General features: G+C 37.3%; 3 protein-coding genes across 3 annotated transcripts; 2 read left to right on the top strand and 1 right to left on the bottom strand.

Moving 5' to 3' along the window:
* The first annotated feature begins 3471 nt into the window (after positions 1-3471).
* Positions 3472-5045, top strand: LOC125196820 (protein FAR1-RELATED SEQUENCE 5-like). The gene is made up of 3 exons (XM_048095462.2): positions 3472-3529; positions 4118-4880; positions 4997-5045. The coding sequence occupies exons 1-3, from the start codon at positions 3472-3474 to the stop codon at positions 5043-5045; spliced, it is 870 nt and encodes a 289-aa protein (XP_047951419.2).
* An 81-nt stretch (positions 5046-5126) lies between these two features.
* On the top strand, positions 5127-5792 carry LOC148932590 (protein FAR1-RELATED SEQUENCE 5-like). The gene has a single exon (XM_089065170.1). It carries the CDS (start codon positions 5127-5129, stop codon positions 5790-5792), a length of 666 nt encoding a protein of 221 aa, XP_088921296.1.
* Positions 5793-7130: 1338 nt separating this feature from the next.
* Positions 7131-7670, bottom strand: LOC148932591 (uncharacterized). The gene is made up of 2 exons (XM_089063857.1): positions 7593-7670; positions 7131-7499 (listed from the first exon to the last, which is right to left on the bottom strand). Exons 1-2 carry the CDS (start codon positions 7668-7670, stop codon positions 7131-7133), a joined length of 447 nt encoding a protein of 148 aa, XP_088919983.1.
* Between the last annotated feature and the right edge of the window lie 7304 nt (positions 7671-14974).

Here is a 14974-nt window from a genome sequence, read left to right on the forward strand (position 1 = left end):
CATTAGGATTTGTATGTATTCTACAAAAATAAACTCAAACACGAACCTTGATGTAACGCAAATAATGTATATTTGTGACAATTCGTTTAGTACATTGCTTGCTGAAAGTGTCTACATTATTTGTTAACATAAATATTGTTTTTACACACTAGTTTGACAATGTATATGTAGTTCACAATAATGTAACTCATAAGCATATAGTAATGTAGATGTATGATATAATAATACTAGGGATAAAATTATAATGTAGAAAAACTCCAAAATAATGTAATACTTAACTTCTAGTAATGTATGTCTTACCGCAAGTATAAAAAAACAATATGTCTGGAAAATAAATTAAAAAATGTCAACATTTCCCCTTCCCCTTACGCTTCTCCTTATCATTCTCCATATCTTTCAGCGTTGGACAGTTTCTCGAATCATGATGACCCATTTGATTGCTTATCTTACACCTTCGAAGATGTCTGCTCGCCTTCTTTATAGTCTTTTCCATCTGAGAAATGATACGGCTAGTAGAGTCGCTACCTGATCCCTTAGTTTTCACTAATCTGGAGGGTTGAAATATAACAGTCACCAAACAAAATTAAAGAAATATACATTAAACTACTATCTTTGTACATTACTCAGTAAGAGAAATATACATTAACATACTATATTCGTACATTACTCAGTAAGAGAAGTATACATTACACTATTAAATTCATACATAAGAATCATAACGAATTCAACAAACATAATGTCAAAATCGTACTTATATGTACGAGTTTGTACTATGCCCTAGCCCTATGGATAGCTTAACCCTAAGGGATTGGAACTAAGTTCGGTCAATTGAGGTCCCTACGTGAAGTTGTGATTGCTATACCCTAGCCCAATGGATAATTGAACCCTATGGGGAATGGCTCTAACTCGATTCTCTTGGTGAACGTTGTGTTAACAAGTTGGTACTACATCCTAGCCCTATAGATTGCTAAACCCTAGGGGAATTAATTTAACTTCTGACTCTTATTGAACCATGTGATTCATGCTACCTGACCTATATCAAATCTGCTGGGGTTTGGTGCCCCTTGCACAGCGGAAGACTTGTACAAAACAATAAATCAGATACGGATCTATTTGACCGATTATGCGATTAATCAATTCACATGTTAAATAGATAATTGCATGCTAGAACGCAAATAATTCATGCTTATAGAAAGTAAATCCTAAAACATGAATTCTACGGTTTAGAGTTACCGATTTGATTCTCCAAAGAATCGTCGATTGCTCGCGCCTTCTCCACGTGATGATCTTCAATACTAGACCACGGATCTTCTGACTGGTTCCCAAACTGTATCTCGATCCCAATTAGCTTTTTCCTAATTAAATTGAACCCACAATTTAATACAAGCTTATATTGGAATATTACGAGCAGCCACTACAGAAGTAATATTGAACTCTCCCTATCCAAATCCGAAATTACAAGTAATCCGGGTTTCCATTATTTATATTATTTATTTCTCGCGCTTAAGATATAAATGTCCATTAATTAATTAATGTCTGCTATGGACTTAATTAATTAACATCTTATTAATTCCAAGAGTGGACTTAGCAAGAAACACTTATTTATTATTCATAGAGTGATAAAAGTCCAACTGGCCAGTTTTCTGAATAATAAAACCTTGTTCGAGCTCCTCTTGAGGACATTATCAAACGAGACTCACCTAGCGCACGATTCAACATAATAGCAATCCTAGCACCGCTAGATATTAATCACCACTACGCAATATATCAGGATTATTGGGTTGCGAAAAACCCGCACCATTTGATAAGTCAAAGTAGTGCATAATCAATACCGTATGCTCAATGCTAACATATGTAGATTAAGAAATAGTATTTTATCAAGACCTAGTCTTTCAGTAGATAGCATAAAGACACGTCTTGCTGTTAGATCCGTTCAGTGCTATACCACACCAACGTCATATTATTTCAGAAAGGTTTAGAAATAATCGGACTGATATTGCAACCTTTCACGATAGGTAGTCCAACCCTATCTGGGTTGTGAAATTCTTCTTTTTCTTTTGCAAAGCATTGCATAGAACCGACTGTGTTATCTTAAAGTGGACGACGCCCACAACCAGTCTACTAAGCAAAAGACTTAGACTTTGTTTGCTTCTTATACATTTAAATGTTTATAAAACATCTTATAAATGCATAAGCAAACACAATGTAATAATATATTGATTCTATTCGTGCAAAACTGCTCGAATAATACCGAATCGGGTTAAAAGTTGATTGTAGAGTTTTACATATACAAGCAAGATTCTATTCGAGCGAAACTTGCTCGAAACATGCTTTTCAGTATACCAAACCTAACAAAATCTACATCATCATGTATAGAAAATCTACATTATACACCTAAAATTGTACATTACTTTTTGAAAATTTATAAGATGTCACTCACGATTAAAATCGATAGGTTAACCTAAAATACGAAATACATTATACTCAAGCATCAAGTTACATTACGATGTAAAAACCTTACTCGCAATTCCCATGAACGCATATAAAAACCTTAATCCCATGAATACATTATACAAAATACATTATACTAAGCATCAAATTCCATGAATGCGTATAAAAACCTTAATCGCAAAATAAAACCAAATTATGATATGCATTCATCTTTCTAATGATCTGAAATATACAAAATTGGAAAATGAATTTAAGAACGTAAATTCAATAACAAAATCGTATGCGTAAAATATACTTACAATCTTCCATTGTTGATAATAGCAAAATTAGAGTTCGGATGATGAATCACGGCACATAGATTCTTACTAGATGATGAAGGACGGCGCGGAGGAGATTAAGTTCACAAAAAAAAAATCTCAAGACAAATTATTTTTCCGAAATTGATTTGCTTTCAATTATAGGGGAGAGAATAAAATCATGAAATGGCGTGAATCATGGAATGATATTAACCGCATCAAATATCATATGCCATTCTTACCATTTTTTATTATAATATTTATTTAAAAACAAATAAAAGGGAGCCATGTCATCTGTTGGATTGATAAAATAAAGGGATGTGATTAACATGGATATTTGACATTAATTGGGTTATGGATTTGAACACTCCCATATATATATATATATATATATATACGAAATTAAGGCCTGATCATGCATTTTTTATTAATTAAAAAAATGGAAAAGGGCTTTTAAGGGAATGACAATGTTGGTGGTTATGGAATGTCCATGATTTTCTCCTCACAGAATATTGCGTCGGTTTTTTAATTCTTCTCCCAGAATTTTTTCTTCTCTTTCATCGTGAAATTAACCTTTCTTCTATTTCATCTTTCAACGTTAGTTCTTCGTTAAAAATCAAATCGTGCGAAACATGCCTTGGTTGTAATTATCGTATGCAGTTTGTGCGTTTGTGCGTTTGTGCGTTATTTTTGGGAGTGTTCCTGGAATATTATCGTTAATACAATGGAAGAAGGTGGTTCCTCAACAATGGACGAAGATTATGATTCAAACCTGGACGAAGGTAATTTTTTTCGAGAAGTCATAGTTTTTTGTATCCACGTTTCATTAATTTCCAAATCACACATATTAACGCAAACTTGTTTGACATTCTGTATCTGTTAATTAAATCTAGTTCCATAACTGACGCTAACAAGGAGCATGAGTTTGCTTAAGGGGGTCGCCTAGGGTTTAGAATTGAGTTTGCATGGGCTAGGGTTTAGGGACGGGCGGCTTGGATGTTGTATTATTTGTTAATCTTAATGTTCATTCATTACTGGATAATGTAAAGTTGTGAATAAATAATCCAAGTATTAGTTTGTCTTGTTTATGGTTTAGAAACGTTGATTAATCTAGGGTGTTGTGGTACTAGCTACAAGTAATATAGATTTAGTACTATATAATGTACATTATTAGATAGATAATGCACGTTTTATGTTGCCTGTGTTATGGTTTAGACACGTTAATTAAACTAGGGTGTTGTGTTTGTGATATTAGATACATATAATGTAGATTTAGTTCTGGATAATGTAAATTTTTAGATAGATAATGCAACTTTTATGGTTCATAATGTTTATGTTAGCTGAGTTTTGTTTTTTGTGATTGTGTGCAGTGGTTGTTGTACCTGAGTGTTCGAAAGAGTTGAAGCCTGTGGTTGGCCAGAAGTTCAAATCATTGGATTTTTGTTTCGCGTTCTACGATGTGTATGCCCGGGCTGTTGGTTTTGATACTCGTAAATCAAAAATGAGGAAAACTGATGGTATAATTACTTGGTATAACGTAGTATGCAACAGGGAAGGCAGCAAGAAGTCGAGCGAGGATGACCAAGCAAATGCACGGTTTGGTTTTTCGTTAAAACGCCGACGTTTATCCAAGCGTTGTGGTTGTAAAGGCAGTATCTCATTCAAGTTCTTCTCCGACGGAGGAGTTTCAGGTTATACTGTTGAGGAGTTTAACGAAGTTCATAACCATTACATGGTTGGGACCGAGCATCAGCAGTTTATGTCAATCAATCGAAAGTTGGACGACGTACATCACCAATTTATCCTTGATTGTTCAAAGGCTAACATAGGTCCCACGCTCACGTTTAATGTGCTGAAGGAAATTCTGGGTGGTTTTCAGCTCGTTGGCTGCAATGTTGGGGATATAAGGAATGCTTCACGGGACATCAAGGCATACGCTCATGGCTTTGACGTACAAATGGTTTTGGATGATATGGCTAGGAAGAAGGAGATGTCCGAAGCATTCACATATGAGTACGAGGTTAATGCTAGCAACCAGCTTGTTGCTTTGTTCTGGTGTGATGGTTTGATGAAGAGGAATTACCACATGTTCGGTGATATTGTAGCTTTTGACACCACCTACAACACCAATAGGTATACCTGTCGTGCATTATAACATTTGAATATGTACATTATTGTATGCATTACAATGTATTTTGCATGCATTACATATGCACTTTTCTTGAATTATGTTGGCTTATGTTACGCAGGTATTGTATGATCTTCGCGCCATTCACGGGAAAGGACAATCATGGATGACCAGTGACTTTCGCTGCTGGTTTGGTAAGCAACGAGAAGACAGGCGCTTTTGCATGGCTGTTTAGACATTTTGTCCAATGTATGGGGGTTGCTCCGAAGATGATTGTTACAGATCAAGATTTGGGGATGAGATCGACTATTGAAGAGATTCTTGTCGGGACTCGCCACAGATGGTGTATGTGGCATATCATGCATAAGTTGGCCAATAAAGTTCCTGGTCGGTTTTTGCGGGACGAAGATTTCAAGAAAGAGTTTAATGCCTGCGTCTGGTCGGATCTGCTTGAACCCGACGAGTTCGAAGAAGAGTGGAATGGAGTACTTGAACGTTACGACCTGGAAGACCATGGTTGGTTGAAGACATTGTACGACTACAGGCAATTATGCATACCTGCATACTTCAGAGATTTCCCAATGGGCTCGACGATTAGGACCACCTCTATTTCTGAGTCAGAGAACAGCTTCTATAAAAAATTTCTCAAGCCACGCAACAACATTGCCGAATTCTACTTGAATTTCAACCAAGCTGTGGATTTTCAGAGGAATAGTAGAACAAAGCTGGACTACCAAGACGCGACTGCCCTGCCTATATTGGCCACTACTCTGCCTTTCGAGAAACATGCTTCTACTCTGTACACAGATAGTATGTTCAAGAAAATACAAGAGGAGATCGTTGAGAGAAATGACAGATGTCGCGTTTTGGGGTTCTCATCTGCAGACAGTGTTGACACCTACATTCCTACTTTGTGAGACATGATAGGACTGACGACTCATACTCTTGTGATTGCAAACTATTCAGTAGGCAGGGCTATCTGTGCAGCCATGTCTTCTTTTTGTTCTGGAACAATGAAGTAAAAAAGATTCCTGATAACTACTGTGCAAGTAAATGGATGAAGACTCCGCTGGTTAAGGCTGTCCATGGAGATGTTGATGAGACTTTACCTACACAGTCCGTTTTTTATGAAAGGCAAAACGTTTCAAAGCAAGGGATCTCACTGTTCTATGGATTTCTTCGTCGATTTGTGACGAACATTGATGTGCTTCGTGCATTCGTAGGTGGATTGGAGGAACTTGGTAATTCACTTCACGCTGGAACTCCTTTGCCATCCGCTTCTGAGAAGAGGCGAATGATTGAACAGTTTTATGGAATGGAAAGGCCGGAAGTCATCGAGGTCCACCCTCCGGATGTGGTAAAGACGAAGGGGCACGCGAGCAGCTCCGCTAGTCGTCTGATTTCGAAGAGAGAAAAGGCTATCAAGGATGCTACTAGGCCTCTTAGACGGTGTAAGGCGTGCGATGAGTTGTGCCATCACGACTCAAGAAATTGTCCTATGCTTAAAGAGCTTGAAACGGAGAATGAGCTGCGTAAGGGAAAGAGGAAATCTTGATTAATTTTCATTATAACAGCATTATTGTTCTTGGTTTTGCGTTTTATGCTCAGTGTTTAAGTCTATTTCTTCCCACTTTGAACTAGATTGTCTAAATGATTATTCATTATAAAAGTTTTATTGTGCATTATTGTTATCTATTTATTACATTAATTGAATTGAGTACTTGTTTCGTTTTCAGAATTATTACAGGAGCTGGTCATTTGGAGAAACAGTATTTTCTATACTTTGAATAACCTTGCATTTCAGGCATATTTACATACATTATGCATGTATAAGTGTTACATTATTTGTTATATGCACTGGTATGTCACTTCATTAACATAACGGAAAATTGCATTATAAATCAATTTATTTACATTATTTGTATAGTTATATGCATTGTAGTTTGCATAATGTATAACATTAATATGTTCGATAGCTTTGTTATACATTATTCCCTGTATATTATACATTATTAGGTAATATTTTGTAATTATTAAGTTATCTGAAGCAATTACCAGTTTTGTGGAGCAAACATTTTGTACCTACATATCCAAAACATTCTAAATCACCTAGTTCAGGAGTATCCAAAACCTTTAGTACCAAAAAATCGAAAACATTTCAAGATATCCAAAGCATTCGAACCCACAAATTCGATGTTCACCCTTCCCATCCTAAAAAAACATCTAGTTCATATCCAAATCAAAAACCATCTAGTTCACTCGAGCCCATAATTCTCGACCCACTTTTCAAAGCTGAATTTAGGCGGCCTATCCATCCAATGCTTCGTGGCTTGTGTTTGGTTGGTCCCGGTCTTCGAGTTGTGTGGAGAAGTTAGCAGCGCCGTCGCAAACTTCATGCGCAACAATTCCAGGCTCTTCGTTCCTTTTGCAGTTAGACCGCAGTTCCAATCCTTTTCCTTCTCTCCGAAGTACGTCTCCATATGCCTCATCACATACACCCCCGTGTCCACGGTGCCACTATTGTTCCTCCACGGCATTGTCACGACATGCGCACAACATTTTTTTACTTGTGCCGCCATTTTTGAAACCTTGGACTTTGTAAGTGCTGCTGCAAAGAATTTTTTCTACACGCCAAAACCAAAAAAATTTGCACAATTGAACATAATGTACAATTTGTGATGTATAATGCACAAAATATAATGTGTAATGTATATTACCAGAACAGAGGGTGTGTCCCCATATTTCTCTCCAAATGTCACGTGTGTCTCAGCCAATGTGTGATCAATGATGTTCATCTTGGAATCACCAAGATCAAAACAGACCACATACTGATGGGACGCCCCCCAAACTGGGAAGAAAAACTGCACAACGGAAGCAACATTAGCACACACTGTTCTCTCCAGTAATATCTAAGAAACGACTACATTATTGAACTACAACTCACCATTTCATACTTGTCCCACTGATAGCTTCTCGTTCCAATTGTTTCCTCCAACACCCTCGTCCAGAATGTATCGAACTGGAACTCTTCTGTCCATTCGGGTTGTGCGTCCACCATTGACTGAATCTGTAGTTTATTTGTGTTAGCCGTTACAAACTTTAGATAATTATAGTAACGAGATAGAAACATGGAGAGAATGGTGTTCACTCACGCATGGTCTTGTTGAGAAGAAAAGTCCGAAATCTGTCTCCGGCGGCTTGTTCTTTTCCATTGTATTCAGGTAAGAGCTCCATGTGTTGATAACATCGGGGCTCACAGGCTTGAATGGCGCTAATGACTGCATCTCGATCTGCACAGTACTCTTCCAGTTGTCGTGGTAGACAACTTGATACCTGTACATGTTTAACCAGTTAAAATAGTTTCATATGTCCCAAAAGTAAGAATATCTAAAGTATAAATTTTACATGTTCTTTTCCGCCGTGTTAAGAACCTAGTAGTAGAGTTGCTTGTCCACTGTGTGTGGCTTTGCGGTCAGTCTAACTGCTCTCTCGTGGAATGGAGACCGGGTAGCCAGACTTGGCTTCTTCATTCGTCCGGTTGCTTTCTGCAAAATAATAAAGACACATAACAATCATTTAGTAGATCTATTACTTTAGTCCTTGTATTAACTACACTATTCGATACCTCATCCGCATCCGACTCCTGTGCGATCTGTTTCCCTCTTGCCTTTTTTTGATCACCAGCCTTTCCACCTGCATGTTTTGGATCTACAAGTTGCGGTGGCTCACTTGTTCGCACAACACCAATCACTATGCCCTTACGGGGTGCAGCAGCCTGTACCTTTAAACAAGAAATAATATAACATTTCAATAATGCATGGCTTCAAACTAATAATGCAGAAAATGAAGGCTTCCTTTAGATACTCAACCTCCTGCCGAATATCCATCTGTTTGCCCGTTGCTACCTTTGAAGGTCCATTCCTCGCTGGCTGTTTTCTCTTCGCTGCCGGAACCTCAGCGCGTTTCCCTTCAGTTGTCTGGTTTTTTTTTCAAAAAATAATTAATCTAAATGCACTGAATAATGCATACATATATACATATAATGTACAGAAGTACTGAAAATAATGCAAGTTATACTTGAGATTATATTATTACACAATGCAAGTTGTGATTGAGATATTTTCACCTTGCGGTGTCCCCTACGGCTGCACTCTTTGTTTTGTCTTTATTTTTCTCGGCTTTACTCTTTGCCGCTGCATCCACCCTATCCTTCACTTCATCGTCACCACTGCTTCTAGGCATCTACAAACAAACGAACAAAAATGAAAAGCTGTAATATTCTTACTAATTAATAACACTTAATCATTTAGTATCTTAGAACATACCTCAGTCGCTGCTACACTGGAAGTTTTCTCATGCTGGCCACCACCATCTTTTCCTGTTGTGTCCCCAGCCTGGTCAGCAGCGCCACCCGGCTCATCTTGTGCTGTATAATCAGTGGTTTTTTTCCCTGAACCACCAGCCCCGTCTGTCGTCTGGGTTTGCTGTGTAGCAAACGGATCAGGACATTCAAATCTGTCCAGCACAAAAGATGGCCTATCGAAGCCTCTTGCAATCGTCTTCTTCTTGTCGTATGCCGCCATCATTTTTTCCATCTCATCAATCCACTCTTGACTGTACTCCTCTTCATCCTCCCTCACTTGAGTCAAACGTGTAACAATCTCTTCTTGCTCAACCACATGTTCCTCCTCCAACTCCAACAACTTCTTCCCAATTTGAGTACCTACTCGTACGCAGTCATCCTCCATCATTTCAATAGGAATCATTTTGAAATCATCTACCCACGTCGAAATCGCGTAGCCCAAATACTTATCTCTTATACGCTTAGCTCTGTTCTGGGTCCTGCACCGCCTCCTCTGTTCACATCTTCCAGTCTCCTTGCTTCCTCTTCCACCAAATACTTATCTTTTGTCTATCCGGTCCTCCAATCTTCCAGTACCGAACTGGTCGCGCTCAGCCTCCTCTCTTTGTTTTAAGTTTTCCATCGTTCAGCCTTTTACTGTTGGCCAGGCCCGGCTGACTCGCCTCTGGATGTGAACTACGCGGTCCACATACGCCAACTGGTAAACACAGAGTTACTGAAGGTCAATAATCCATTTTTTGGTATGCTTAATGCATGAATACATTATTTTTAATGCAAGAAATGAGGGACAGTAATGCATAAGTAAAACAAAATATGAAATATGCTTCAATATGACCAAAATTCACTTTTAATGCAGAAAGGGTTTCACTTACCAATAAAAAGTGCATAGGCCCGGTGAAATATACAGTTTCACCTCTCTTCCATGTAGGATAGGTGGCCTCTAATACTGATAAGACGTAGCCGCACCAGTTGAGATTCCTAATCTCATCAACATCGTCGATGAAATGTAGAATCTTTGGCTTCAAATTACCATCCGCCGGCGTCTCAATTACTGCATTTTCTAGCATGAACATGAACATCCGTTTGAAATCAGGACCATCGTTCACCTCCTGCTTAATCACTTTCGCAACATCAGCCGCTATCATTTTGTAACTACTCTTTCCACAACGTTCTGCAACGTAGTCGTTGAACTGGAATTCGGTTTGCTTATCAACTGGCCTTGAGATGGGTGTTGGCCCTTTTGGAAAACCTAGCGTCAGATGGACATCGTCCTCATCGATCGTCAAGCCTCCACCCCCACACAAAGGTATCTGGCAGCGTGCAAGATTCAATGAGTTGAGAACCCAGTAGGCGATGTACCCGGGGATCTCGCTGATGTTGTAGTGTAGCATGGCCCCGAATCCAAGTTCTTCCATTGCTTCCTTTTGCCGTGGGGTCAGATCTTTCAAACAATTTACAAATTCTGTGGTGCTCCTGATGTATAAATGGTCAACCTTTTTCCCTCGAGTCTTCCTCTTATCCGCTTCTTCAGTTGAGGTACTAGCCTCTGCCCTCTGCTGTTCCTTAAGTCTATCTCTAAACTTTTGTGCTACTGATAAAGGCAGTACATCATCCACAGCCTGATCTATATCTAATCTTGGATGTTTGGAAGCTGCAAAAAGGAATACGTACAAAATTACCATTAATGCATAATAATAACTGGATAATTTACTTAATAATGTAAAAAAAACGTGTACAATTTCTGGAAACATTTAATCAGATATGGAATATATTTGTAATGCAAAAAAACATGACCAAAAATGCAGAAAAAATGTAAAATAATGGAGATATCTTGACTTCAAGCCATCTACTAACTGTTAATGTTCTGTTAGCAGCTATGTAGTCTTCCAACCACATACGCACTACAACTACACACCTTCATGAACATAACTAACACAAACACAAATAATGCAGCTAATGAATCTAAATAATGTGAAAAAAAGGTAAACCACCTCTAGCAACATTAAAGCAGAGATGAAACACAGTTGTAATGCAAAAAGACATGAACAAAATGCACCAACATGCGTTCATAATGTATGAAACTTATCTCTAGTCCACCCTATAGTTGTAATGCATAAGAACAGGAACAAAATGCACCAAAAAAGTTAAATAATGTAGAAATCTAAACTGCAAGCCACCTACTAATTGTTAAAGCTCTCTAAGCAGCAATGTAGTATTCCAACCACATTAACCACTAGAACTACACACCTTCATCAACAAAACTAACACAAACACAAATAATGCAGAATAAGAACTGCATTAATTAAAAAAAGGGTAAACCACCTCTAGGAACAGTAAAGCAGATATGCAATACAACTAGCAGATATGCAATACAGTTGTATTGCAAACAGACAATAAGAGAATGCATGAATAATGGTTATAAATTTGCAATCAACAACAATAATGTTGATATCCCATTGAATAATGCATAAAAATAACTTAATAATGTACCAAAAAGGTAAACCACTTCTACCAAGTTTAACAAAGAGATGAAATACATTTGTAATGCAAACAAAACAGGAACAAAATCCACAAAAAATGTCCACAAAGTTATCAAACTTCTGTGCAGCCGTACTATAGACCAAAAAATGATGAAACCGAGATAAATAATTCAGAGACCACTTGTAAGAACAACTACACAGCAATGCAAAAGAGTTGTAATGCAAACAAATAACCATAAAATGCACAGCGAACATTAAATAATGAACTACACAATGAAAAATGACACTTTCGATTTCGTATAAAGGCGCAGCATTATCACCTTCGGTCTGCGTGGGCTGGCTCTTGTAGGGGCGTCCTCTTTTTGACATCGCAAAACTAACACACAGAATAACAACAACCACAGAAACCGCGTTAGAAAACACACGCAGAACCACATAAAAGGAACATCTAAAGCAAAAGTGACAATAATCGTCAAATTGAGGACGAATACAACCCAAAACCCTAATATTAAACCAAATTCAACTCACAAACCCACAATAAACATCCAAATACTGAAAACCCATCATCTAATGCTCACAATTTCACATTTATCACAGAAAATTTACTAAAAATCGAGACTTCATACTCGTACCGTATATGAAGATCGGAGATGTATACTTGACCGACGGCGACCGTGCTCTTAAAACTGAACTGTGAATGGGAATCGTCGACCCACGTCGTTTTCCACTGTAACAATCAAAGTTACGGCTGGTTCAAGGCAATTTCAACGGTGGCGGCTAGGGTTCAACTGGTTTGGAAAAATTGAGAGAATGGTATGTGTTCGGTTTTTTGATTTGATAGAATGGGAGAGAGAGAGTAAGAAGTTGGAAAGGTGTATCAGAACCTCGCTTAATTATCGGGACTACCGTTTTGAAACGTGTTCCAGACAATATATTTTTACTATTAGCCTTATAATATACAGAATGTTACTCATAATGCAACGCGGGATGAATTTCATAAATCTAATCTTGACCGTCCAATACTATAATCTAATGGATGTGATTAAGAAGGAAATAGTATCTTAAGGGGTAAAAGGAGTTGAATGCTCCCCTGTATATATATAGATTGGGTTAGGAGTGCCACCACCATTCATCAATTTATACACATGGACGAATAATAAGCTGCCACGTGGCAAAAAAAAACCTAAAAAAGACGGCCAGCAATATGGTATACACTATACATCAATTTTTTATTGGCAAGCAATATCCGACACACTGTACAACAATCTATAGATTGTTGAGTAGCGTTTATAATATTATTGTATATGTTGTTGTCATTTTAACACAAACATATATATATATATATATATATATATATATATATAGGGATGTATTCAAATCCTTTTCATATCTTTTGTCCTTTTTCCTTCTTAATCCTAGCCCCACGATTTTGTCATCAGACGGTTAGATTAATGCACATTTTCATTCTAATAATGCACAGCGGCTATGTAACGCCCCACTTTTTCAAACCCTAATTTTCGGGTTACAAATTTTTTTTCATTAAATGCATTAAATGCTATGATATGTGAATTATTTGATGAGTAATTAATTGCATAGTGTCTTTGTGACCTAATTGCGTATGAGAATTGAGATTGAGTTGAATAGTCAACTTGTTGAAATGTTGACGTGGCTATTGAATAGTCAAAGATAGGAAAATATGACGTGGCCGTTGAAAGGTCAATGCGTTGAGAAAAAGAAGAGAAAGTGAAGAAATGATTGATTGGGTGTGAATATATTTGATGCGGAGAAATATAATTGTGGGTGAATTATTTTCCTAAGGGATGAGTGAGAATTAAATAGGAGCATTATTTAAATGTGTGGAATTTTCGGCCATCATGATTATTGGAGAAGAAATAATATTATTCTTGGATTTAGTTATTTGTTTGGGATAATTATCCAAATTAAATCCAAAGTCCAAATACTCTATAAATCCTACATGGAATTTTCGAACCACCACTTTGATTTTTCCCATGAGATTTTCGAAAATCTCATATATTGGAGAAGAGGGAATTATTTATTTATTTGATCCCTTATTTATTCCATTCCATGAATAAATATAAATATGCTAGAATATCTTACCATATCTTGCCAAATCTAAGAAGATATTGCACATCCTAATTAAATTAGGATTTGAAATTCAAATCCCTTGGAAGATTTGAAAATACACGCCTATTTCCTTTTGTTGGGAGAGGATTTAATCATTTATTCTGCTCCGTGATATATTATTCTACTCCGTAAAATATTTGAATTTAAGTATAGGCTAATTAAAATAGCCTAAATTTTCGAAATCCCTAATTCTCAACGGTTTCAACGCCAACTACTCTTCAAATCTCTCCATATCTTCTCAAATCTCTAATTTATTTAATTAGAGATATTATTGTTGGCACTCTATAAATACATGGGAGATCCTAAACCCTAGAGATAAAAAACCGGCGCCCCACTCCCCCATTATTTTCGAAATCTCTCTCCCCACTCTCTCCAAATTTTCTTCAAGTTTTCTTCAAGATTTCTTCATCAATTGAGAAGAATTCAAGTTGAAGTTCAAGATTTTATTGAAGAATCAACGCTATAAATTGTTTCTACCGATTGTTCTTTTGGAAAAAGGTACTTTAATCTTTGATCTCCTCTTCTTCTACCGATTAATCGGTGTTCTTGAGTCCACATGCATTTAGATTGAGTGAAGGGGAAATAAATTGATGAATTTTGGGATGCATGGATGTGTGTGTGTATGTGACCGTGTGTGTGTGCGCGCACGCCTCGGCGTGCGTGCACATGTGTGGTGATCGTATACGTGTGTTGTGTGTGTGGAACACTCATGCGTGACACGATTTAATGGTGAAATTGGAGTTGTTATTTGAATAAAAATGATATGCTAATCTTACTTTGATTTTGATTGATGATTTTGAAAATAATCGATGGGAAAAAGGGAAATATGGGAGACATGCATGATTTGAGATCAATGATTGAAACTGATTTGTGATACGCCTAATTTAAAGGTGATACTTCGCGCTCTCAGCGTGATAAACAAGGAGAAGAGAATACTTTCGAGCTAAGCCGACGAGGTGGGCTTTCTTTAAAAATAAGGACATTGTCCTAAACTGATATTGATGAGAATGAGATATGTGTTATCATGCCTTGATTTGTTTTGTCGTGCCTATCACTCGTGGCTATGCCACTATTGATTTAATCGAATTCGGATCCTTGTAGAGCCGCAAAC

Source organism: Salvia hispanica, chromosome 2 (genome assembly GCF_029641045.1).
Source record: "Salvia hispanica isolate PSC_SH4W2 chromosome 2, Shi_PSC_v1, whole genome shotgun sequence".
In the NCBI taxonomy this organism is placed as follows: domain Eukaryota; kingdom Viridiplantae; phylum Streptophyta; class Magnoliopsida; order Lamiales; family Lamiaceae; genus Salvia; species Salvia hispanica.

Excerpts from the sequence above, each read along its gene's own strand:
- LOC125196820 (XM_048095462.2), top strand. The coding sequence starts at position 3,472 with ATGGAAGAAGGTGGTTCCTCAACAATGGACGAAGATTATGATTCAAAC. Across the intron at positions 3,530-4,117 it reads TGATTCAAACCTGGACGAAG|TGGTTGTTGTACCTGAGTGT; the intron begins GTAATTTTTTTC and ends GATTGTGTGCAG. Across the intron at positions 4,881-4,996 it reads ACCACCTACAACACCAATAG|GTATTGTATGATCTTCGCGC; the intron begins GTATACCTGTCG and ends TATGTTACGCAG.
- LOC148932590 (XM_089065170.1), top strand. The coding sequence starts at position 5,127 with ATGGGGGTTGCTCCGAAGATGATTGTTACAGATCAAGATTTGGGGATG.
- LOC148932591 (XM_089063857.1), bottom strand. The coding sequence starts at position 7,670 with ATGAACATCATTGATCACACATTGGCTGAGACACACGTGACATTTGGA. Across the intron at positions 7,500-7,592 it reads GGGACACACCCTCTGTTCTG|AAAAAATTCTTTGCAGCAGC; the intron begins GTAATATACATT and ends TTTGGCGTGTAG.